This window comes from Maylandia zebra, linkage group LG23 (assembly GCF_041146795.1).
Source record: "Maylandia zebra isolate NMK-2024a linkage group LG23, Mzebra_GT3a, whole genome shotgun sequence".
Classification (NCBI taxonomy): domain Eukaryota; kingdom Metazoa; phylum Chordata; class Actinopteri; order Cichliformes; family Cichlidae; genus Maylandia; species Maylandia zebra.
Window position 1 is genome coordinate 8916866 of NC_135188.1, and position 24307 is coordinate 8941172.

Below are 24307 nucleotides of genomic sequence, written 5' to 3' on the forward strand. Positions count from 1 at the left end.
ATTCCGATTCCTGTCTTGTAGAAAGGTTTAAATGCTTACTCTACAGTACCTGGCAACATTATAAAAACCTGAGACATGTTGTCATTTACTCAGATTATGGGCTTTCTGCTAAACTACAGAGCACAGTGTTTCTGTTTCAGTAAGTGGTCTACAGAAAATCAATCATGTAGGTGTTTGAAATGCTTAGTGGGTTATTAAATCTTTGCCATGTTATAGAAAGGTCCTGTCTGAACTTGTAGTTTAAGCCACTGGTGGCATTTTGCATGACATTTTAGTTCATTAAAAATATTTTTGTTATTAGCACTAGTCACTTTTGAAGTGTTTCAGTTGCCTTTTGCACAAAGTTCAAGGTTTCATTTCCTCTGCCCACACTGTTTTAGAAGAAAATCCAGCTTCTGCTGAACTCCCAGTACAGGTTTGGGCAGTTCTCTTATTTACCTTTTCTCTAACCACGCCTCTATTCTCTGCCCACTTCCTGATCACCTTTGCCTGTTTAGAGGTGAGCAGGTTCTGGGCTCACACAGGAGAAATCCTCTCCGCTTTGGACTCATTCCGTATTTTATAAAGTCCAGCAGCAGGATAAAATTTCTCTCTTTCTACATGAAGACTGTCAGCCGGTCTCCGGTTTGCTTGAGTTGGACAAAGTCCTCTTTACGGAGTCATTTAACTCTCCTGTCCTTCCCCTCCACCTCCTCTCTGAATGGTTTAAAGTTACACTGCCTGCCAGACTTTACCTGTTCAGGTGAACTGCACTGCCGAAAGTGAATGTTGCTAATGAAGCCATGTAAGTATAGTTTCCTATTTTACATTTTATTAGAAGCATGTCTGTTATTTATCTTAAATGCTTCACTAAGTTACACAAAACGTCATGCCAGCAGTTATTGCTGCTCCGGCGTTTGCATGGAAAGAATTTGCATTAAATTTGTATTTTATATGTGAGTGTAGAGTATGTCGATTTTCTCTTACCTATGTGCACTGGTGTTAAGTATAGTCTGTGCTGACCCACTCAGCCATTCAGATACAAGTGACGCTTCATGGGGTTTCACATCTGGCTTCAGCTGTTTTCCCAGATTGAGGTGTCAGGTCTGGCTCAGACTCAACGTTCAGATTGCTATGAACTCAGAGAGAGGCCAGAATACACAAACATACCCACGAGCCTAATGCAGAGATTAGTAAAAGGGCAGAAATTATACTAATATTTGATTTGCACATCCCCTGTTTATTCTAAAAGGAACAAAATGCGCTGAAGAAATCAAAAATATTATGCTGTGTTACATTTGGTGTACAGTTCAATGATAGATAGATAGATGGCTGATTGTTGCTGTTTTTCCAATGTTTATCGCTGTGTGATTGCAAAACAGATGTTTGTATGAAAAGAAAAAATGGCTTGTTGGAATTTTTCTGTCTCATGGACATGTCTGAACACAACTGCCTATGCTCTACAACACGTAACTTTTGTGCCTGAGTCCAGCCTGCCTTGTGCTATGTTACGCTTAGAGTCCTTGATTATTGACCTGTCAGCAGGTTATCTGGTACTATTTAAATATTTTTATGATATGATGACTAACCCATTTGTCAATGAGGAACTTATTGTTTCCACTCTCTAAGTGAGATTTCTCCTAACACGAGTCACAGATCAGTTTATTATCTTCACGGTCTTTAAGCTACACCTGTAACAGGTGTCTTCCTTGTCAATTACAGTAACACGGTGCTTTGATTTGACAGAGAAATCATTATGTTGCAGCATGAACTTGCTTTGCAGACACTCATACTTTGTCTGATTTGTCAGGCTTTGACTTTTACGCTGAGGGTGTGTTTTGTTTGGTCGATACAAATATGGTTTGATGTCTGTGACTAGAAATGAGGAGTGGATTTGTACATAGCAACAAGCTAGCTCAGTGTGGACAATGAGAATGCTGATACAGAAATTACCTTATTAATGGCTTATTCTTCACAATCGTTTGTTAAGAAAAGAAGCTGACTTGGCATGGCCGTGTCTCTTTATTAACTCATCAAGTTATTTCAGATCACAGGAGAGAAACCTGAGAGTGAATAAACAATGGTAGTTAAAGACAATGTGCAAACTGTATGAAAGAAGGCTCACGCTATGCTAAATAAACACCTCTCTTTGCACTCAGTTGCATAAGGCCTAGACAGCCAACAACTGGCATAACTATAGTTCAAAGATGAAAATAAAGACTACCCTGAGTGTTGTATTTACCATGTAAACATCTTTTTTACTTTGTAGTCCAAACTGAAAGCCTTGAGCCTGACAGCCCCACCTTTCTCATTCTCTTTGGATACTAGATGGCCGGTGTAGTCAATAATTAAACGTCAACAATATGTAGTCAAGGTTCAGTCAATTAGCTGTCGTGAATGATTTTGTTGTGAGGAAAGAGCAGCAGTCCCACAGGACTGTTGTGACAAAGTGAACTTATCACTTCAGAGATTAGGAATGATCCAGTATGAGCCAATGCTCCTCAGGCACGGGTGTGTCCACTGAATATGCCTGCATGGAAAAAAAAAAAGGTGTGCAAAAGCATGAAATGTCTGCATGTAGATACATGTAGCAGCACTGGGAATATCCCTGCTATTGTGCCATGTTGTATAGATGTTATTTATGCATGTCAGGCTCAACTTCTCCACTGTAAAATTCTTGAGAAAAAAGAACTACACCCAATGGAAGACATCATCGATCTGTTGGAATAACCGAACATAAGATTATCTTTGATTGTAAGTTAGAAGAAATGCAATGATCCCTGTGAGAAATTGTTTTTAAAAGTTCGAAAAATTTGCAGCACAATGACAAACAGCACAAACAGGAATTATATATCTTGATTGATGGTGTCTCTTTGGTCCTGTCTCCCTCCCCTCACCCCCACCCGGTCACGGGAGATGGCTGCCCCTCCCTGAGCCTGTTGCTTCTGGAGATTTCTTTCTGTTAAAATGTAATTTTTCCTTCCCACTCTCACCGCATGTTTGATCATAGGTGGTCATCTGATTGTCTGTGTTTTTGTCACTATTACTGTAGTATTTTTACTTTACAATGTAAAGTTCCTTAAGGCAGCTGTTGTGATTTGACTTGACTGAACAGAACCGATTTCCAGAGAAAGGTAGGGCCTCCCATCTTTGGGTGAAAGTTGTCTTTCCTCTCTCTGGAATATCTTGCGTTTGTTGGAAGATGTTCTTATGCGCAGGACTGAGCCAAGTCAAGATCATGCCAAGATCAGTGACGCATTTGACACAAAAGGAAGTCCTTCCTGAGAACCACCAGTGTTGTCCCAGGAGCCGCAGGTAGCTCCTAGTGCTACCTGTTTCTCATGTGGCCCCTTGTGCAATTAAGTTTCCCAGGGGGCCACATGAGAAACTTGGCCTGTTGTTAAGGGCTGCATCAATGGGCTTAACTCATTTCTACTCAATATCAATTTTAGCTCTTGATAAATTTCTTCTGGACATTACAATTTGTGAAATTTTAAACACTTTTTATATTTTATACAAAGTGACAAAGAGCATGTATTGATTTCTTTGGTCAATAATTTAAGTTCAATAATTTAATCCCAGTTGTAATAGACCGTGTAGCCTCTTAGATTCACATTAAGGAGAAGATAGGATACAAACGGACATAGATACATAATTACATTTTAAGTTTATTAATGGGTCAATATTGGCTTCTAAAGCCAAAAAACTACATTTCCTTGTGGTATCATTTGAGATTCTCAGTTTCAGCACTTCAACGAGGCTGAAATATTCGTTTGTTAGTATGTATAAGAAAAAAACCCATCAATGTTCATTTGATGAGCCAGAAGTTGGAGCTCTTCTTCTTGTTTGGAATGTTATAAAATCATTATACGCGAGCTCTGTAGTGGTCTAACATATTAGAATTTTCTTTTTGATCCAGCACCCCCCGTGCTACCGAACTCTAGGGTGTGCATGCCAGATTTCATTTTTATTTCTCTGTGCTCTTGCTTTTTCACATCACTGTTTAATACTATTGTTAGTTTGAATCGTTTTTTAACAGCTTTGCGTCAAGTGCGAGAAGAGAACAGACGTAAGCTAAAGAGAATATTAGACAAGCTTTATTTTTTATTTACTTTGACTATGAATCACCATTTTCTTGTTCTCATCACCTACTGACAGGTACTTGGTCTCTTTCCCTCCCCTTTTCTGTCTGTAGCTTTTCCTGTGTAGTGATGAAAGTGCTCTGCTTCATAGACAAAGTCAGACGTTGCCACAGTGTGTGATGAATCAGCTGTGCCACCACAAGTTCTCAGAGGGAAAGTTCATCTTTGTTAAGACTGTTAAGCCTCTACTTATTAGCCTTCCGCTACCCGGCATACCAAAAGACTGTAAGCTTGTGGCTCTCACAACTTGCCACCCAACAATTTCATACTGTAAAAAGAAATTATATTGATTAATTCTGCAGCTTGGTGGTTAATCTGGACATTTGCATGTATTCACAAAGAGGTAGGACAGATTTGTATGTATTACCATATTGGAATCCACATCAAAGTCTATTGTTAGTTATAATTTTTTAGAAATAAATTATTTAGCAGAAGAGCATGGGAATCTGTCCAATTAAAACAGAACTAGGGCTTGGATTACATAAATATTTTGTAGGCTCCAAACACAAGTTTTGTTGTTGTTGTTTTGTTTTTCTAACTTGATCTAGTGTCTCATTAAGCAGCCAACACCCAGCAGTGGGTCCAGAAACAAAGCATGTGGAGAGTCAACAAGATGGCTTATGCCAAGGTGACGTGTGCCTCACTGAGCCCATCTGTTTGTGTCCATGTGCCCAAATAGCATGCCTGTTTTGGGTTTTGGATATGACGCGTTCATTGGCACACTCACAATGTAAACCTGTGTATCAGTAAAGAAAAAAAAAAGACTTGGCACGTCTAAAATCATGTCACATTGCTGTGGATTAACAGTGATGTATGTTTGTCAGGCTGTACACTGAGCAGGAGGCTGAAGACTTATCTGATTCTATCTGTCTCTGCACTTTCTGCTGACATGAGTAGTATTGATGTTGCTGCATCCACAGAAGAAATCTCACTTGTTCGATCTCTCTTCTCTGTGTCAGTGCAGAAAATCAAACTGAGGAGAAAAGACAGGTTTGGAGGACTGCTGCACACAACATGTTCTGTAGTTGTGTTTGAAAAATATAAAAATAAAAGTGTCCCTGCTCGGCTCCTCCAAGATATCATGAGTATTTTCATAGCAAAAAAAGGATGAGCAAATCGCCCTTTTAGATATATGTCACTCTTTGGACCCAAATAGTGACCCTGAAATTTATAGTACTTCAAAGTGATTTAATTTTGAGCAACTAAAACAGGTAAATGTGGCTTATATAGTGATGCATCAGTATTACTCATGAAGCAGTTTCATATAATTGGAGTCATTTAATTCAGTTCAGTTGTATTTATATAGTGCCAAATCACAACAACAGTTACTTGTTGTTAGGTAAATAATCTACAGAAATGTGAAAATACCCTACAAGCATTGCTGGTAACACTGTTGCACTTGATTTTTGAATACAGACTATATTTTTTTTTACATTTTTGTCTGTTTGCATTATATTTATCTTCCCCACAGCTCTCTTTTGCTAATGACCTCCTTACCAGCTCTAACATGGCATCCCAAGTGTTCTCCAAATGAGTATCCAGGAGCAGAGTACATACCCTGAAGTTGCCACGGCAATGGCTGAAGCATCAGCTCCACCTCTTTCCCCTTCAGACTATGGATCATTGTCTCCGACTCCTGAACTGTGCGCATCATGTGGCCACAGTCATCAGTTGGAAGAGAACCATGAGTACCTTTACGAGGATGAAGTGGACGATGACCTCATCTGTCACATCTGTCTGCAGCCACTCATCAAGCCTCTGGACACGCCCTGCGGACATACTTATTGCCAAGAGTGTCTCACCAGCTTCCTGCTGGAGAGTGACTTCTGTCCTGTGTGCCGTGAACCCCTCATGCTGCAGACCTGCAGGAAGCCCAGCCTTCTGGTCCACAAGCTGCTGGAGAAGCTGTCCGTGGCTTGTCCCTTCACTGACCATTGCACTGAAACAATGCCCCGTGGTCAACTGGAAGACCACATCAAGTTCAGGTAGGCTGGTAGAAACAGTTTGCACCATTAAATTCCCTGTTTAAAAATGATATTATTAGTATTGCTATTAAAGTAAGCAAGTACTTTAGCTCCTGGTTTTTCCTTTCTTCTATTTGGTTTTGATGTGTCTACTAAACTCTACAATGACCTGAAGTAAGTACACACTCCAAGTCTCCCGCCCTCCTCCTCCTCCCGTCATCATTAGCCCACAGCTCCAGTCCCAAAGGCTAGAGTTCTTCCAACGAGACTTCCATCTAAACTAGGCCCAGATCCTCTGTTTATAAAAGAAAGCACTTCCTTTTTTCTCAGTCTGGGTCTGTTTTCATTAATGCTCATTAACACTTCCTTAGCCCAAAGGCCGCTGGGATAATTAGTGAATCTTGCCCCACACCACACATAAGCACCAGGAGTATTTCCTATTCATTTGCACTTAAAACTTAGAAAAATCAAATTGCCTAAAACTCCTTAAACTCTAAAAATTTTGTCCCTCCCTGAATCTTATTTCCCATTTCCAAAACATAGACTCGTTTCATCTGTTTATGCTCTTTTTATACCTTCTTTTCTTGCTCATCTTTTCGCCTGTCATTTCTTCCCTAGTCTTTTCCTTCATGTAATGTGAATGTTATAATGAGGTGTGGCTCTCTGAGGCCAGTTCCCAGAAGGATTCAGCTGTAGAGGTGAGAGACTGCTTTCAGAAAGATGACTCTACACACTGTTTGCAGGAATGTAGAATAGTTTCAGTGAAATGCCGATTTAAACATTTCCATCAGGGTCCAGTGGGTACATGGCGTCTTTGAGTTTTTATTGAAAGATGTTGGTTAATATTCTCTATATATTGAATCTATCAAGTATATTTAAATTATAAACTATAGGAAACTAGTAGTCTTGGGTCGGGATTATACTTTTCATCTCCGTAAGTCTGTAAGGACCCAGGTGCACCACTCAAAGACAGAGATAATTTATGAGTCCTTACTAAGACACAGGGTGCATGAGACAAACAGAGTCCAAAAAAACCAAAAACCACACATAGTTCAGGAGATCGACAATGCCTCGGGGCAAAACTCAGGGGCTTTTTCTAGCGGTGGAGACAAAGAGGATCTGGAGGTCAACCGCGATGCTGAAGACGAAGACGGAGCAGACCCTGAGACCGGGTTATCCACAGGCTCTGAACCCCTAGACATGTTATTTTCACAACTGGTGGGCACAGAATCAAAATTAACTGATTTATTACTTGCCAGCTCAGAAACAGAGGACTTTGAACAGAGAGTTCATTATTAGTCAGTTCAGGAGCAATAAACTCATATTTGATAGCGACTGGCTTAGATATACACAAGAAACTAAACAAACTGAATTAACAGTCTTTTGATTTAGCCTGTTTTGTTGCACACTGATCAGTCTTAGGTCCCGTTGTATTGAAAACAGTCTTGTTTCACTGGCTTTATTTGATCCAGACAGAGAAAGTCAGTTTCAATCACCCTCATGTAGTAAGTCCAGTAACCAAGGAATGGTGGATACCAGTCTTTGTAGCCTATAACTAACTGCTCCCTGATATCCTTACACCTTAAAATCATGCCCTCCTTCAACTCATCTAAGGGGTTGAGAGCTACTGGGTCCATAATGGCCGTGTCATTTTGTCACAATTCAGCCTTGTGGCAGGTTCGGCAGGTGCAGCACTTGGAAACAATGAGAATTAACTAAACTCACAACAAGAAACTAGGTGCTAGGAACAGGAAACTAGGAAACTACTAAGGAACCATAGACCTCACTGAAAAAAACAAAACCACACTCCAAGGGAGACTGAGGACATAAATACACAAGGGATAACGAGGGAACAGACCACAGGTAGGAACACAGCTGAAACTAATCTGACTGACGAGGCAGAACACAACACACACAGGATGAGAGACTATCAAAATAAGACAGGAAGTAACAAACACTGAGATTCATGGGCTAGACACTGGGACAGGGGAGAAACAGACATGGACATCAGAATAGGAAAGACATGAACTGACCAGAAATCAAGAATTACAAATACAAGCTCAGAGGCACAGGAAAGAGACATGTTCAGAAACTAGATAACCCAAAACGTATGATAACCTGGAAAACCCAACGTCATTCCTTCAAACTTTTGAAAATAAGTCCAGAACGGAAACTCAAAACCCTGGGTCACATGACACATGTCATCTTTAGACAGTGACTGCGAGCATCTGTGCAAATGTCTATGAGCCTGCTTGTTTTTTATGAACTTGCACTTACATGTGTACAATGTATAAAGTACACAAGCGCTCCGGGCAGCAGATTTAAAGAAGTTTAACAGAAACTATCTCCAGCTGTCTGTTTCCATGTCCGCAAGCAAGTATAATCAACGCCTTCGTGTAATTTTAACAGGACAAAAGTGACACAGGAGGAAATTATATACAAATACTGTAAGTTCTTTTCACCAACTCACTCAGCGGTGAGTTGGAGAGGAGTTCCAAACAGTGAATTTCATCATTTTATCATTTCATTTGCAAAGATATATTTTCTTGCCTGTCAAGCTGTTCCTGTGCATTCCATGTGTAAGCACCTTTATTAATTTTGCTCCCACTCTTCATTTATATCCTTTTGTCCTTCAGATGGTTAAATAGCTAATGTGAGAATAGCACTTTAAAATGTGAGAGTAAATCCACGTTGTTTTGCATGGGTTAGAAACCTAAAAATGCTTTCTGCTGTAGAATCAGTGCCATGGCAGTTTGTTTTATGGCCCTCCAAGTATATAGCAATAAGACAAAACTTAACTATGCTTTAGGATTGGAACAAATTTCCTAAAATTTTATAAAAACTCAAAATGGAATTTGGGGAAATTAAGCCAGTCAAGATGTGCTTTCAGTACCCATTTCATGTGTGTAACGCTGCTCCTCCCTCTGCCTGTATTTTATGTTCTAATGATGGGTGGACTGTTTCTGGCTGTTGCTACCCCAAAATCTGGCAATGTGTCAGGAGTTCTAATGACTTAGACAGCCATGCCATCTGTTCAGAGCTGATTTCATACTAATCTAATCATTTGTGACCTTTATTGGCCTTTGGATAGAGAAAATGCCATCCTGGACACATCTCTGCAATCAAGAATAACATCTCAACTATGTAATCTTCAGTATCTTTTCAGTTTTCTATTACTTTTCCCTGTATGGATATATAGGATATGGCAAAAAAAAAAAATAGCCTCCTTATGTGATCCCCCAGGTATTTTCTTTTCTTTCTTTTCATTCGCTAGTTTCATGTAGCTATGTGTCTATCTATAATGCACAAAATCTTTTTTTTTCTGCTTTGAAGGTCTCTCATTCTCATGTTTTTCATATTAGCCAATTTACCCAGAGTTCTGTTTTGATGATATTTTGCCTTGAGCATGACAGCATTTTGTTCGTCTCCTTTTTCCTTTTATGAAAACTACCTTGTTTTTCAAGTATGCCTCCAATGCCCACTGAGGAGTAGTTCAAAGCTTATGTAAATACATGTGATGCATGCAGACATTTTCTATTTTATTCTGTGCTTATTTTATTTTATTTCATTTCATTCTGTACCGTTCTGTTTATGGTTTTGGTGAACATGTTCGAATTAGTGTTTCACTAGATAGACACTCATAGAGGGAGAAAAGCCACCCAGTGAGGGAAGCGGAAAAGTGTTTTACCTGTCTATGTAATTCTTATAGCAGATTTATAGTTATTTACATATACCTATTTGATATTAGATGACATAACACACTCTGCAGAGAAGGGTGTTATAGGTAACCTTAATATCTGAGACATATGAAATAATGTCTCTGATTCTGATTCTTTGTTTAATACATTAGTGGTTCTTATCTGGATTGATGTGTTATTATTGGGTTTTGGTCTCTGTTTCAAAAGGGCACTAAGCCCCTAATTGCAGAGTGAATGGTTCAGTCTTTGACACCTCCATGGGACAGGTGTCTTAGTGGAGGTGCCCAAGCTGCTACCAATGGCAGACAAGAGTTTTTAATGTGTCTGGTTGAGTGGATGAATTAGAAAGTACTTTGTAAAACTGCTAAGATTAAAAAAAGAAACTGACTTATTTGGAAACCTAACTAAATAACCAAGCAACCACAGTCTTTATTGCAAAGATTTTTAATTCAATTGCTTCACCATCTGCAGAGAGTGAACCACTGAAGGAGCTAGATAAATGTACTTTTTCAGGACACGGTTTCTCGTTAGTACTACCATAGTAGCAGAGAGAAGAAATACATAAAGTGTTACTGCATAATTTATTTTTAAAAAAGAGCTCTAGGAAAAGAGAGTAGGCACTTCTACTGTATTGCAAGCTCCTGCAATAGAGAATATCACGAAGCTGGGAAAAAGATGCAACACAGATAAACGCTATAACACTGTCACACCATCTCTTTGTTTCCTTTACATGTTACTTATTAGCGCTTAAACAGCCTTGGTTTGTAAGCTGACTTTAAAGCAGAATGTCAAGAATACAAAAATATTCTGTAAAAACTTTTAAAGATTATGACTTTGTGTCAGTATGATGGATTGGCTGCTGTGAGTGAGAAATGAAAAGTAATAATGTGGTTGGAGTATGTGTTTATGTGTATGTTATGATGCCTCTTTTGTGACTCCAAGTTAATGTGCAAGAGAATGAAATGAGTCCTGTGGGGCAGACTGGCTTCTGTTCACAAACTGCATCCTGTCACAATCCAATTACTTTTCCATTTCCTCCGTGCCCTGTGGTCTTGTTGCTGTGCGTACTGTTCAAATATTGCCGGACAACTTATGCCTCAGTTTGCATGCATGCATGCATTAACACACAGATGCACAAACGCATTGAGGAAAAAATTCAGCCGGTAACTATACTGCCTCCATCCATGAGAAATTCATCCAGTCAGGGTATTTACACCACAATTTACAAGTGTGTTTTTTGAGTGTAGCTCAACACTATGAAAATCGGATAAGGGTGGAAAATATAAGAGCAAAATAGAAAACAGAAAGCAAAGGCAGACTTGTAATTTTGGACTACATGAATAGAATATGGCTTGATTGCTCTACTTTGAGTAATAAATGAATTATAAACTGACGGAAACGCGACTGAGGGTGAGATTTGATAGAACGGAATAAAAATAGATCAGATGTCCTCCTGCATTTCATATTCACTTCCATTGCACTCTGTTTACTACAAATGAATGAAAAGATAGAAGAGGATGAAAGAAGCCCCATGCATACCCCAAACACCATCAGTGCAGTTAGCAGATTAAATATATCTTACTCATATTTAAAATCAAATCACAATAGTTAATTCTGGCTACTGTCACCAACACCTAATACAGTTTGTCAGCACACAGCTCTCCTCCAGCCATGTTTCCCACAGCTTCTCCACAATCAATCTAAACAGGTGGAGAAGTCTTGGTGAATGGATTCATCCTTTGTTATTATGAATTACCTTTCCCCTTCCATTTACCAGCTCTTGTACATTGCAAAATTGAATTAATATGGAATGAATGAATGAAAATGGACAGTGTGTCAGTAAAGACTTATTCTAAATCTTCTCCTTTTTCGCCCATATTTCTCATTCATGTCACTCAGGATAACAAGGCTCCACCCGTGCAGAGAATATTGATTTGCCGGTGTGTTTTGGTCATGCTCTGTCTTTTTTGTTTCCACACATGTAGGCAGATTCTTTTGAGCGATCAGACCAATCTGCTGCACTGGGATTAGTCCATCGTTAGAGAGGAGGGGCGAGGGTTTTGGAAGGCAACATACTCTCTATCCTCCCCTTCACGGGTGAATGTATGTGCAGGCAGGGGGGAGGTGAATGCAGAGATTGTACTTGTGGGTATGTATGTATGGGAGTGTACGTGAGAGTACGCATGTGAAGAGGGTAGAGCCAATCACAGCGCACCTGGTACCTCTCCCCCCCTGCTGTCTCTTTTTTGGTCTGCTCCATCCCCCCCACCTCAGTGGTTTCTGCTGCAGTATAAGTCACAGCCTGCGCTGTTCTCTCTGACATACACACACGCGCACACATACGCACACACAGAGGGAGACTGACATGCACACACACGCATACGAGCACAAATCCTCTTACAACTCGCCAGTGCCCAGAGCAGATTAAGGGGCCGTACATCTCAAATTGTATTCCAAATGTGCCACCTTTGCAAGGGTCTTCTTCCTGTTCTTCTTGTACTTTTACATCTTCCTCTTGTGCACCAACGGGACTTCTCTGCACCTGCTTCTGCCGCTTCTTCTTCCTCCACTACGTCTTCAACCTCTGGCAACTGGCCCGTTTGCCTCTGCAGCTGAGATGACCAGGCAACCAGCCTGAGGCAGAGGAAGAAACTCACACAGACATAAGTAGAGAAGGGAAAACAAAAGGGGGAAAGAGAGGCTAGAAGGAAGGAAGTCGAGGATTAATTCAAATCTGAGAGCGCCCCTTGAGAAGAAAGACAGGCGAGGAGGGGTAGGTCAGCACGGCCAGGTTCGGAGAATTGGAGGTGGAGGAGGAGGAGGGGGAGGAGGGGGGAACAGGAGAGGAGAGAGCTATAGTTCAGAAAGGAGGAAACAGGGAAGAAAAGAGAGGAAAAGGAGCAGAGCATTGATCATGAAGGCTCTGTTGCTGCTAGTTTTGCCCTGGCTCAGTCCGGCCAACTACACAGACAATTTGGGCAACCTGCACATCCTCTATTCAGAACTGTGAGTACAACACTCAGCCTCCTCCTGCATCCTCTTCATCAACATCTACCCATCCTATCCCTCCATCAGCGCAGCTGTTATGTGTAATCGTGCATTTTGTTTACTTTTAAAACCCATTTCTTTGTGTCTGCATTCAGAGCGTTAATGCATATTTGTATATTACTTCCAATGTTGACATTCGGATCATCGCTTGAAGAGTCAGGGTGTTCTTCTTTGTTGTGAAAACAACCAGTCAGTTGCTTCCTGATGCTTTGGTCACTGGTTGCTGTGGCGCTAAAACGCAGCAGAGCCAGCAGGTTGTGCTTTATGCTGTCCAGGACGGTTGGGATGCTACAGAGCGGCACTGCAGCATGGCATCTCTGCCTTTATCTCATTCTCTTTAGTAGCATGTGTGTTAGTGTGTCACTACTGTATTGACTGGAGCAATACAGTATTTGGACACACAAGCGAGTATTTTTTACACACACAAACACTGTGTGTGTACAGCCTGTATGGGCTCTCGGACGGTTGTAACTACTCTGTGTTTATTTGTGGAACAGACTTTCACCACATTAAAAATTCATATCTGGCTACTCTCCGTTTGCATCTACTGAAAATAAACTACACATTCACTTATACACACATTCATTTTGTTATACTGAACAAATTGAGAAATCTGTCTGTGTTGGAAACAACATAACATAATAATGCACCTGTTGCTGCACATTTCCTTCTAATTAATTCTGCATCAAACATTATATCAGAACTAATGCACATGGAAACATCTGTGTCAACATTTCTGTGTTCATTATAACCTGATCTGCAGAATACACTTCTAGTTAATATTAGTCATATGATGTAATGTCCTAGTAGTGCTTGTTTTGTTTGGCCAATAGTTTGATCTAAGTCATTTAGACCAGAGAAAAGTTGCAAATACTTTTATTTTTTGCTTGCAAATTGACATTGATGGATAATCTAACATTTAATACATTTACTGTACGTCACACTGTCTTCCTTCTTGGCTCCTCGGTCTCTCTTTGTGTGGGAGTAAGCATTGACTACATTCACTAGCTCCGTGTGAACTCAAAGCTCTGTGATCCCGGAGCTCAGCAATTGCTCTTCTCTCCAGTCTGTCGGAAATGTCCCATTATATTGCATGAACACATGGAACAATGGACCGCCTCGCAAATCCCCTCATTTCATTGTATGCGCTCTCTGCACTGAGTGGGGCTTTAGCTCCTGCAGACAGCAAGAGCCCGTGTTGGGCAGCAATGGATGCCAAAGAGGAGAGGAAAGAAGGGTGATACACTGTAAATACTGCAAATCAAGTAAAACAGATTTATTATATTAGATAGGTCAAACTGATTTAATTATACACAGAAAGAAGTGGTTGAGGATGTAAGAAGAATAGAGTGGATGAACCATGCAGAGCACAGAAAAGAGTAGAGGGGAGATGAGAGGAGACAGGAGGGTATAAGGTCACTTCCTGTGCCTGCCTTCCATCTGGCTATACATACGGCTGCCATGGTGATGGTACCCAGCAGGCACAGTATGCAGGTCCTTTCAGCGAGTGCTTGTTTGTAAATAAAATCATATGATTTCTCTCTGACACTCACTAAGTGAGAAATATTGACAGCATGTGTTGGAGCGTGTCTCTGTACCGGTGACTGGTGAGCTTTTGCTGATTATGACATGACAGAGAGAGTAACTAGAAGCAGACAATCGCGGACGTGGTGTTTTTCTGCCTGGCTAGTGAGCAGTGGAACACCATTTGTCTTTATCCATACTGTTGACAGCAGCAGCCTCCAGCTCCCGTTGTGCGACTACCGCCTCAGCCTACACCCTCTCTCCACTCGTCTTTCTCAGTCTGTTCTTTCGCTTACAGATGTCATTCTGTGTGTGTGCGATTGCTTCAGTGAGTTTGTATGGTGTGAGAAAAGCGAGAATGGTTATAATCTGTCTTATTTACACATCAGTATGCTTGTACAGGCTTGTTTACACACTATACTTGCTATACACAGGGAGTAAGTGTAACCAACATTGCAAGTGCAGAGTTAATGTCTCTGTGATGAAACTCTTAATAGGTTTACTGCCATTGTATTATGTCATCAACAGCCAATACAAACACCACGCTGGTACACGCAACACAGCAACCGGGTGTGATATTTACTGCCCACATCATAACAGTGCACACATACACACACACACACACCAGTCATTGGATCTTGCGTATTCCCTCCCCCAGCACACGTGGCATCCCCTGATCATCACAGTGTCGTGCTGTAGAGCATTAATGATTAATCTGTGTTCATTTCTGGGCTTGAGCTGAGATGTCTTAAACACTATGATTAGCTTAGCTTCCGTCTTTTCAGACCTCATCTCGGAGGTGTTTGATCACAACGAGCAATACGTACTCCTATTGCTCCAGACGACTTCAGCATGAACGCATCCTAACAGGCTTAGACACCCAGCCGCCGCTCACTCTTTGGATCTGAACAATACCAGTCATTTGTTTGTACCAGGTCCACCTCGAGTCAGAGGCAGCGCGCCATGCCATTCCATGCCCCCTTTAGCCGCATGTCTGAACCTAGTGTGGGGCAGGCTTCACTAATTAGAATTTTGTTTGGATTAAATATTAATCTTTGTTCTGTAGTCATGCAGCTCCCCCTGTCTCATTGTATCTAGCAAGGCAGATACAAGTGATACAGTGAAGGCCAGTGGGAGTGAAGCCAAAAGATAAAAGTCATGCTTACCACCTCTTGAAGTACTTGCACAGCTTTCCAAAAATTAAATCAGTTTAATTATTTCTTTGCATGGGATTCTAGTTTATGAAGCAAATTCAGTGAATCAACCATGCAAGCATTTATATGCAAAGGTGGGCAAAGTCTACAGAAGCAACACAATTAAACATGCAAGGAGACATGGGGCAAGGACACATGCAGAGGACACACTGAAGCAATTCAGACTAATGCATTAATCTAAAATTGCACATTACTGTTCACATAAAACAAATATGGACTAATCAACACACCAAAGACGCATTTGATGTTGTATAATTGAAGTGCACGCCATGCATGTGTAAATACACAGTCACAAAAGAACAGGTGTGTGTATTCATTTATTCATGAACAGCAGTGAGTAGCAGATCAGTGTGTTTACTTCAGCAGAGCTTTCCTCTCAGGTGTGTCTGGTACTGTCAGCATGCAGAAAGGTTTGAAGATGAGTCTTACCGTGGTGTTTCATTAGGAGAGACTTTAAGTAAATTTAAACGTCTAATATTTTTTAATTCAGATGCCCTTCTTTCTTAGCTACATGATAGAAGTTAGGTGTATTACAAAGATTAGTATAAGTTAACCTTTGCTTATGACTGACTCAAAGTTTTGCTGCTGTTGATGGGTTTTGATGCATGACGTGTATGACATGAAATGCTTTCTGCATCGTCCTGTCTGCAGCAGCTTATCTGCAGGAGGCGTTCCATATGAGCAGACTGCAGAGCACGCATCTAACAGAGTGTAACTGACAGCAGAGAGGAGAGCAGCGTAGAGTTAATCTCTCACGTGAACGTCGCCTACTAAGTGTCAGGGCTTTTGGTTGGGCTGACCAGTGCTGGCTGTGTTTCAGGCTGTTGTACCATGGCACGTGGAGGTAGAGAAACCAGGACACTGCCAAGGGCTAGGATGGCATAGAGTGAAAAATATAGGCTAAAAGGTGCCAAAGGCAATGTGGGACAGCAGCCTGGTGGGGATTCTCTATGATTATGCAGTTCAGCGTAGCGTGGAGGGGATTACAGTTAGAGTTGTCGACACATCAACGTACACATCGTGCTTGACTGCAGCACTGGAAAACAGCCACAGTTGAGCTGGACATACGTAAGGTGTATTAGTAAGCTGAGATCCAGCTCAGCCACACACAGCAGAGAATAAATCAGTTTTAGTACTACTTTAACTCTTCTTCTGTGTTGACAAAAAGAGTATGTGATTGCTCTCCTGGTTGAAACCAGACACTGACACAGTAAATGCTGCATAAATATTCTTCAAGCCTGATCATGGGGTCGTGGCTCGACTGATAATCACACATATTGATTTGGTCAAAAACCATGACTCAGAGTTCGGGCTGTTGTAACAGGCTGACTCGACTGACACTGTGCTGGCTTCTCATCTGCGCTTGTGAACGCTCAGATGCATTAAGCTTGCCAAACCTGCGGAGCCACTGCTCACTGCACAGGAGCACAATAGACAGTTCAAACAGAAAGACGGGATTTATCGGTTACTGTATGCGTTCCCTTTTGTTTTCAACACCCACTTATCTTTAAATGCGGTAAGAAGTCACGCCCAACAGAAGCTCACCTCCTACTTCAATTTAGCAGATCCGTCTTTAGAAACAAGCTTATCCCAACTGTCCTCACACGGGAGACGTGGCCCCTTCTAGGTTTGGCCTCATCCCCTCCTCATGCGGCAGATGGGATTACCCCTCACAGCAGGCGGATCCAATCAACACACCAGCACATCCTCTGATTAATACTCTTCTAGTTCATCATTAACTGGATTACTCTGTCTTTATGTCACTCTCTCTTCACTTGATCTATGCATCTATGCATCACTCTGTCCATTCCCCCCAAATCAAACTTTATGTATCTGGCATGCACACCTTATGTGTGATTGATTCACTACACTAATCAAGGAAGCAACTCTGCATCAAGGTTTTATCAACACAAATTCAATTACTGGCAGCCACTCCTACTGATACTGCGCTAGCATTCTTGTGCAGCCGTTTTTTGTGTGTCTATGTGTGTTGTGACCACAGGTGCTTCCCCAGAGCCTTGTGTTTTTATTTCAGCTCAGACTGTTCTAAAACAAGTTATGCTTGGGACTCAGCCAAGAGCTGTTAGAGATAGACAGCTTTCACTCCCTCTATCAGCTAGATTGGATGTACACCAAGCCCAGAGTCTATGCATAATTGCTGGATTTCCATGATTGATTTTCTGATTATAATTTTGAATCCTCATTTTTTGGCACATACATACTGTTACAGTGATGAATGTTCTTACTGAACACGGCCAGGGTTTAAAGCTCAGGTTTTGGACTGCCCTAAATGCTCTGTTTTTAATATATATATATATATATATATATATATATATATATATATATATATATATATATATATATATATATATATATATATACCTGCATAATGTCAAAGAGAGCAGATAAAACTAACATCATCCCATCCACATCCACAATTCTGTTTTCAAATACAGAAGCCCCACCTACCTCTTCAGCCTCAAACCTCCTCTTTACCAGAAGCAGCCAATTAGAATTGAGGGAGAAAGGAGCTAATATGGCTTGTTTCAGACAGTGAAGTGTCAGTGAAGTCCAAGACTAAAATTATGGAGTGGGAAAAGAGCCTAATAGATCCACTTGACCAGCGCAATAAGGAGGGTGGCCAAACATTCTTGAGCACATACCTTACATACCAATGGCGCAAAACAGCAAAAACAAATATTGCTTTTGCCTTTTTGTGCAATCATTTGGTTATTTTTGTGTTTACAGTGTGGCAGACAGGAGCATTTTAAGCCATAAAATGACTATGAAACTGTATATATACTGTTTACATATCACAGTAAAACCTTCTGTACACACATATACATACGCACACATGTGCAGTCTACTTCCGGGCTCACAGTGTAGCGTCTGCTTATTTCTCCTGGGTTCTCACACGTTATATGTCTTCGTTATATTTTCAAACCCATCTGAAAGTTGGCAATAGGAGCCAGCACTCATCAAGAACAACTACCTGCCGCTGCACTTAACATTAATAAAAGAATTAGAAGAAAGGCACATTAGTCATGCAACGCCAGTCAAACTGTAGTTCACAGGCAGGTCAACAGAGGCTGTGTCACCACAGACTTAAAGTGTGAGTTTGTGTTTAAACAGTGCTTTAGATTCCAAACTGCATGTATCATTATAATCTGTTACCTACATTTGGAAGTATGCGCTGAGCCCAGTTGCTGTAGCTGACTGTCTGACCTGGAATTGTCACCTTATCAGAGGTAATTTGCGTTGTATGCGGACTGTGGCCCAACATGACTGTCCGTGGCAGTCAGGGAGCGGAGAGAGTATTTGGGTTAGAAAGGATAATCCACTCACCCCTAAAGAGGATTGGAGAATCTCAAGGGCTTTGATGAGTTGTGAGCTGGTGTTTATTTCACATCACATGAACAGCCAGGGCGCTTGGGCACGATCAGCGTGTCTCCGAAAGCATCATGGGTAATTGTTATTGCTCTGGAAAGAGTGCGGGAAAAAGGAGGGGAGGGTAGTTGCGTAAAAGGGAGCAGGAGGGGCTGAGCGCTAAGGTATTTTGGTGTCTTCGCTCTTTATCTTGTCACAGATCCTGGGGTTTAGAGAGATGATGTGATAACTGAGGCTGACCAGGACAAGTATACTGCAGTGCTAATGAGCATCCTCTAAGCTGAGTGATCATCTCCTGAAACATGATGCTGAAAAACAGCTTTGCATAAGCACTCAAAGTCCCATTTTTAAAATAAAAGGATATGTTTCATGATATTATGTAAAAAAAAAAAAAAAATGGAAATAAAGAGAAGTGTATGCTGTTTGTGTATTTCTCTGTGGATATGCAAGCACTTCACCTCTCCAGTGTACAGACTTAATTGGCTCATTTTCTTTGGCTCTAAGGTTGCAGGACCACCCTGGTGAGAGAGACAAGGGCTTTCTATCATGCTTCCCTGCCTTCAACCTCATGTAGTGCAGATTCTGGACTTAGCATTAAAAGACAGACATTAAAACTCTAAGCAGCAGAGATACGGCTATGGTTTTAAGGCAACTCCTATTCCCTAAAGAAAAGAGAGGAGGTTTTAATTAACAGAAGACAAAGCCTTTAATAAACTGGTCCTGAACTAAACAATAGCGCTATGCTGCTATCTCACAGACTTTGTATTATGACGCCTATAAGTTTCAAAGTGTAAGGGGTCTCGATATATTTCTGTCACGTCTTTATCTGAGACCCATCACAGCGCAAGAAATGAAGCCTTCGAGATCTTAGGTGATCTGTTGGCAACGCACACATTCAAAGCTGGTGTGTAGACGGCATTCGTTAATTTTTTTCTGACATTTTTTCCAAGTTTTGGGTGGTCTGTAAAAACTGAATGAACCCGTATTCAATAGTATTTGCACGTTTCCACAGGCTGACTTTGGTTTTCCGTTTTCCACTACTCATGCTAAAACAGGAGAATGTTGTCTAAGTATTGAACTCCATATATTCGCCATGACCACTACTTATACACAGTACAATACCTGTGAAATCAGTGTGTGGGTGTGTGGAGAAAAGCAGTCACACATGTAAGTCAGAAACACTTGAAATAAAAAAGGACATTGTTTTACAGAAATAGCCAGAGCTGCATTAACATACCTACTATAATATTACGAAAATTAAGGCCTAACTAAAAGTCTTCTTCTTTCATCCTTTTAAGTAGTTTTCTGTATGACTAATGCATGATGCATCGATGTTAACTGAGAATCTAACGCCATGATACTGATTCTTGCATCCAAACAACCCCGTCTTTTTTGCAGGCTGAGTGATTCCAGGATGTATTTATTTTTTCTGTGTGATGGCAGACAGGGGACCAAGAAGTAGTTAAGAGGGAACCATGGGAAGCCAGAAAATTCTATCAGGAATAAATCCAGTGTTGCAAATTGGCTTAGAAAATATCGAGCACGATTTTCAGGCTGTTGTCCAGCGCCCAGTGCCTTAATACAAATAGCATTACAGGAAAAGTTGTACTGCGTTAAAATCTAAAAACATTTTTGATTAAGCTGTTTTGTACACTGTTGAAAAGAATATCTGAGATCTCTCAAAACAAGAAGCAGTAATGCTACAGTATTAAAAAGTTCAAAGGAAAAGTCAAAATACCATTTAATTAATATCAAAGCATAGTTATTGGTAATGCAAAATGTCCAATTTCACTGTTATATAGGGTTCATTAAATTCCTGGATCACTCATTCATTAATTCATGTAAGGTTAATGCTTCAGCTGGAAATAACCGTAGTTACTTTATATACTGCTGAGTAGCTTAATCTATAATAATATTGTATCATTTGCAAGTGTGATTATATTTTATATTTCTAATCTAAATTTGCATTTAATGATAACTATGGCCATGAAATTCATCTAGCGGAGTTTAAAGTACAAGATTTGCCTCCAGAATACAGTGGAATCGAATAAGAAACTACCAATATCATAGGATAGAAATACATAAAGTACAAATACATAAAAGTTGTACTTCAGTACAGTATGTAAATGGTTACACTGGTCAGTTCACCACTGATCCTAGCAATGTTTTCTTATGGTAAGGGATATTTCAACCAGCACCATCTGAATAATAAATTAGCCACTGATCAACTGTCAATCCAGCAATGCCGTCTTTAAAGCAATACTAACATACAGGAGGATGACTAATGCTCTCCTCACTCTGATTAGTGCTGCATGGCTTTGCCCTTCAATGGTGCCAGTAAAAATATAAAGGCCAGAAGGTTTTCCATGGTTATTTGCAACACATAATATCTCACAAGAGCTTCTGGACTCTGGAGTCTTAGAAATACTAATCTGTTTATATAATCAGGTGACAATGATAGGACATCTAAAATTGTCACTTATGTTCACAAGTTGTTTTGCAATTTTCAGTTTCTGTGTTGCATTTAAGAGAAAGGTTCACTTTGTACCATGTGCATATATGTATTGTTTCCATGTATATTCGTGCACAGGTGGGGAGTTTCTGCTTTCAGAGCAGTGTGCACAAGCTGAATTTAGATTTAAGTTTTCTAATTGACAGTGAGTGACGTGAGGAAAGCTTCTGCCCCTCAAGACTGCAGAGCTGCCCTCTCCTCTCCTCTTGATTGCAATATTACTCTATTCAGCCACTTCACTCAGTTAAGTGGTATGTTGCTGAATGGACATGCTTGATAGCGTTCAATTTACTAACTGAATGAACAAGAATAACACCGTGGCACAGCCCACACACAGGCAAACACATGCGACGTAACGCAGTAGCACGTTTCTGAGGTCAGAAGAAGATCAATGGGCATTTCAGCTTTGTGTAATGTTGTACCTGACTACAGCTCGGAAGTAGAATCTACTTCAGGATTCAGTTATTTTCCTTGCCAAATATGAACAGAAAGCAGCGTGCCCCACTGAGACATATTTATTATAGAGACAAAATACCACTTCCAGTGATGTGGTGCCCTTAAGGGGCTGATGGCTTACCTGGCTCAGTGAGTAATCTAGTTTCTTTTTGTAACTGCTATGATGCCCACGATTGTACTTTGCTTTCATTTACATCTCCTTTTTGGTTTAATATCCTACCTGTCAGACCACAGCACAGGAGAATGGGTGCTGCTTCTCTTGTTTTTCTGAGCTACTGTTGAAGCAAAGCCTGGGTTTGATCCAGCTCATTAAAACCCAGTTAATGTTTGTGCTGATGGCTCCACAGAGACAGCCGGAGAGACAAGCCAGAGTTATTCCTGCGTCTGATGAAGCATCAGCTCAAAGCCTTTATGACTTTCAGATGGAAGAAAATTCTGCAGCAATGGAATACCATGCTCTGTAGGGATATCTTTAATTCGCACACAAACATTCCCAATTTAATATTGTCAGTGTGAAAAGCCTTTCGTGGCTTGTAGCATTATGTGTGTATAATTGTATGTGTGTCTATGTATGACAGACTGTGGAAATGTGTTGCGGCTGTGTTGTTGACAGCTGGAACTTAGGAATTAGATTTGTTTTTGAGAAAAACAACTATCAAACGACTTCTGTTTTATATTCACATGTTGTGTCAGTTACCCGCTCTCTTTCTTGCATTTGTATTCAATCATCTGTCAGGGACGCTCACACTCAAAGCAGAAAACCCAACCTACATGTGATTGCACATACTGTCACAAAGATGGTACAAAAACTCTTTTTATATATTTTTTTCTTTTTGTGAGAGTAAGTATGAAATTTTTAGACCAACCTCAGATGGCGTGACAGATGAATTTTAAATGCGAGCACTAGAAAATGTATCTTCCCTTACCATATGTTGTTGTGGTTTATTGTACAGCCTGTGTGGTATCTCAGAGAGGTGCTGTCTGAGTGTTAAGGTCAGATAAGCAGCCTTTGTGTGAGGCCATCCCCGAGCAGAAGATATAGGTCGGCATGAATAAAGCCTGAGGGTGGAGGACATGCTGAAATCTGCTTGCATTTGTCTTGAGAGTCTGACCTTTTCATTGGCTGCTAACGCAAATGTGTTGACTTTCACTCTGACTGCTTCAGAATTCAGTTTATTAGGGAGTTGGAGCATGTTTTAAAACATCATCAATGTCATCAATTTATGAACACGTCTAGTAATAATTGCAGCCACTTTGTAATTTGAGTTTGCTACTGACATTTTGTTTTTCGTGTGTGTAGGTGTAAAGGAGCCTCTCACTATGGGCTCTCAGCAGACAGAAAGCGACGCTCGCAGGAGGGCGAATGCACTGACAGCACCTCAGAACTCACCATTGCCACCCTGCCCAATGATGGCCCCACTTCTGCTGCTGTGGCCCTCCTGTCAGATGAACCTGGTCTGGTCAACCCTGCCTTTGACCCCAGCATGGAGGATAATAGTCAGTCAGGCAGCACGACTAGCCTGGCTGCTCGGAGTAGCACAAAGAAGAGTGAGTGTGAGTGGGCGAATAGATGTTTGTGTGTGCTCATGTTCAATGCCATATGACGTTATCTGGCAAGAGAAAGAGCTAAAAAGGTGTCTGTTTGCCATAGTGACAGACTGAAAACCAACAGAGTACAGAGATCTCCAGTGACAGTTACACGGTCTGCAGTCAAAACCAAGCACCAAAGATCTGTATTCATACATATATTTACACCCGCAAATGACATGACACATAACACCAGTTTCACCAATCTATAAAATCTCTCTGTGGAAAAAAGCAGAGAAACACATAGAGACAAAGTCACCGAGATGCAGGCACATTATGCAGTCAAGGAGAAATGGAAGGAGAGGTAGGTTAAATATAGCCTGTGCAAGTGTGTGTTAATGCCCAATGACGTGATCGCAGCTCTTCCCTCATTTCTCCCACCTGTGAAACCAGGAAGCAGTCACGAGTGTTCCTATCTGCCCGTCCATTGCTCTGCTAAAGTAAGCGCATAGGCAGTGGGGAAACCAAATGACGCTGCACCAGCACTTTAGGTCTGGTCAACTGAGCACCCTCCGCCACCACCACGAGCACCACTACTGCTGAACAAGCTGTCAGCTCCAGAAGCGGCTCGCGCTTTTAAAGAATAATGTGGCTGTCAGGAGCCTTCACATCTCCATGGGCCTGCAGAGGGAGGGAGGGGCACTGCAGAAGCTTGCTGTCCCGTGCTCCGAGCAGCCGGGCTGGGGCTTCTGTCTTCAATGGAAGCTCCTGTAGCCTAAAAAGCAAAGTACAAGTACAGACAAGAGCCTCTCTGGGAGGGTCTCTTTTGGTACCAGTCGCTAGAGTCCACTACTGT

At 41.1% G+C, this 24307-nt stretch overlaps 1 protein-coding gene across 5 annotated transcripts in view; it reads left to right on the forward strand.

Annotated features, from left to right (window-relative positions):
- Positions 1–489: 489 nt before the first annotated feature.
- The window catches only part of lnx1 (ligand of numb-protein X 1), a 34266-nt gene continuing 10448 nt past the window's right edge, over positions 490–24307 (forward strand). For 2 of the 5 annotated variants that reach the window (XM_004557134.3, XM_004557136.3), the window contains exons 1-3: positions 490–784; positions 5593–6106; positions 23225–23478. In XM_004557134.3, the coding sequence (XP_004557191.1) occupies positions 5652–6106; positions 23225–23478 (709 nt within the window). In that variant the 5' untranslated portion in view covers positions 490–784; positions 5593–5651. Of the gene's footprint in view, positions 785–5592; positions 6107–12105; positions 12790–23224; positions 23479–24307 lie in introns of those variants that run through there. The other 3 variants (XM_004557135.3, XM_004557137.2, XM_012920747.2) reach the window with 3 other exon arrangements.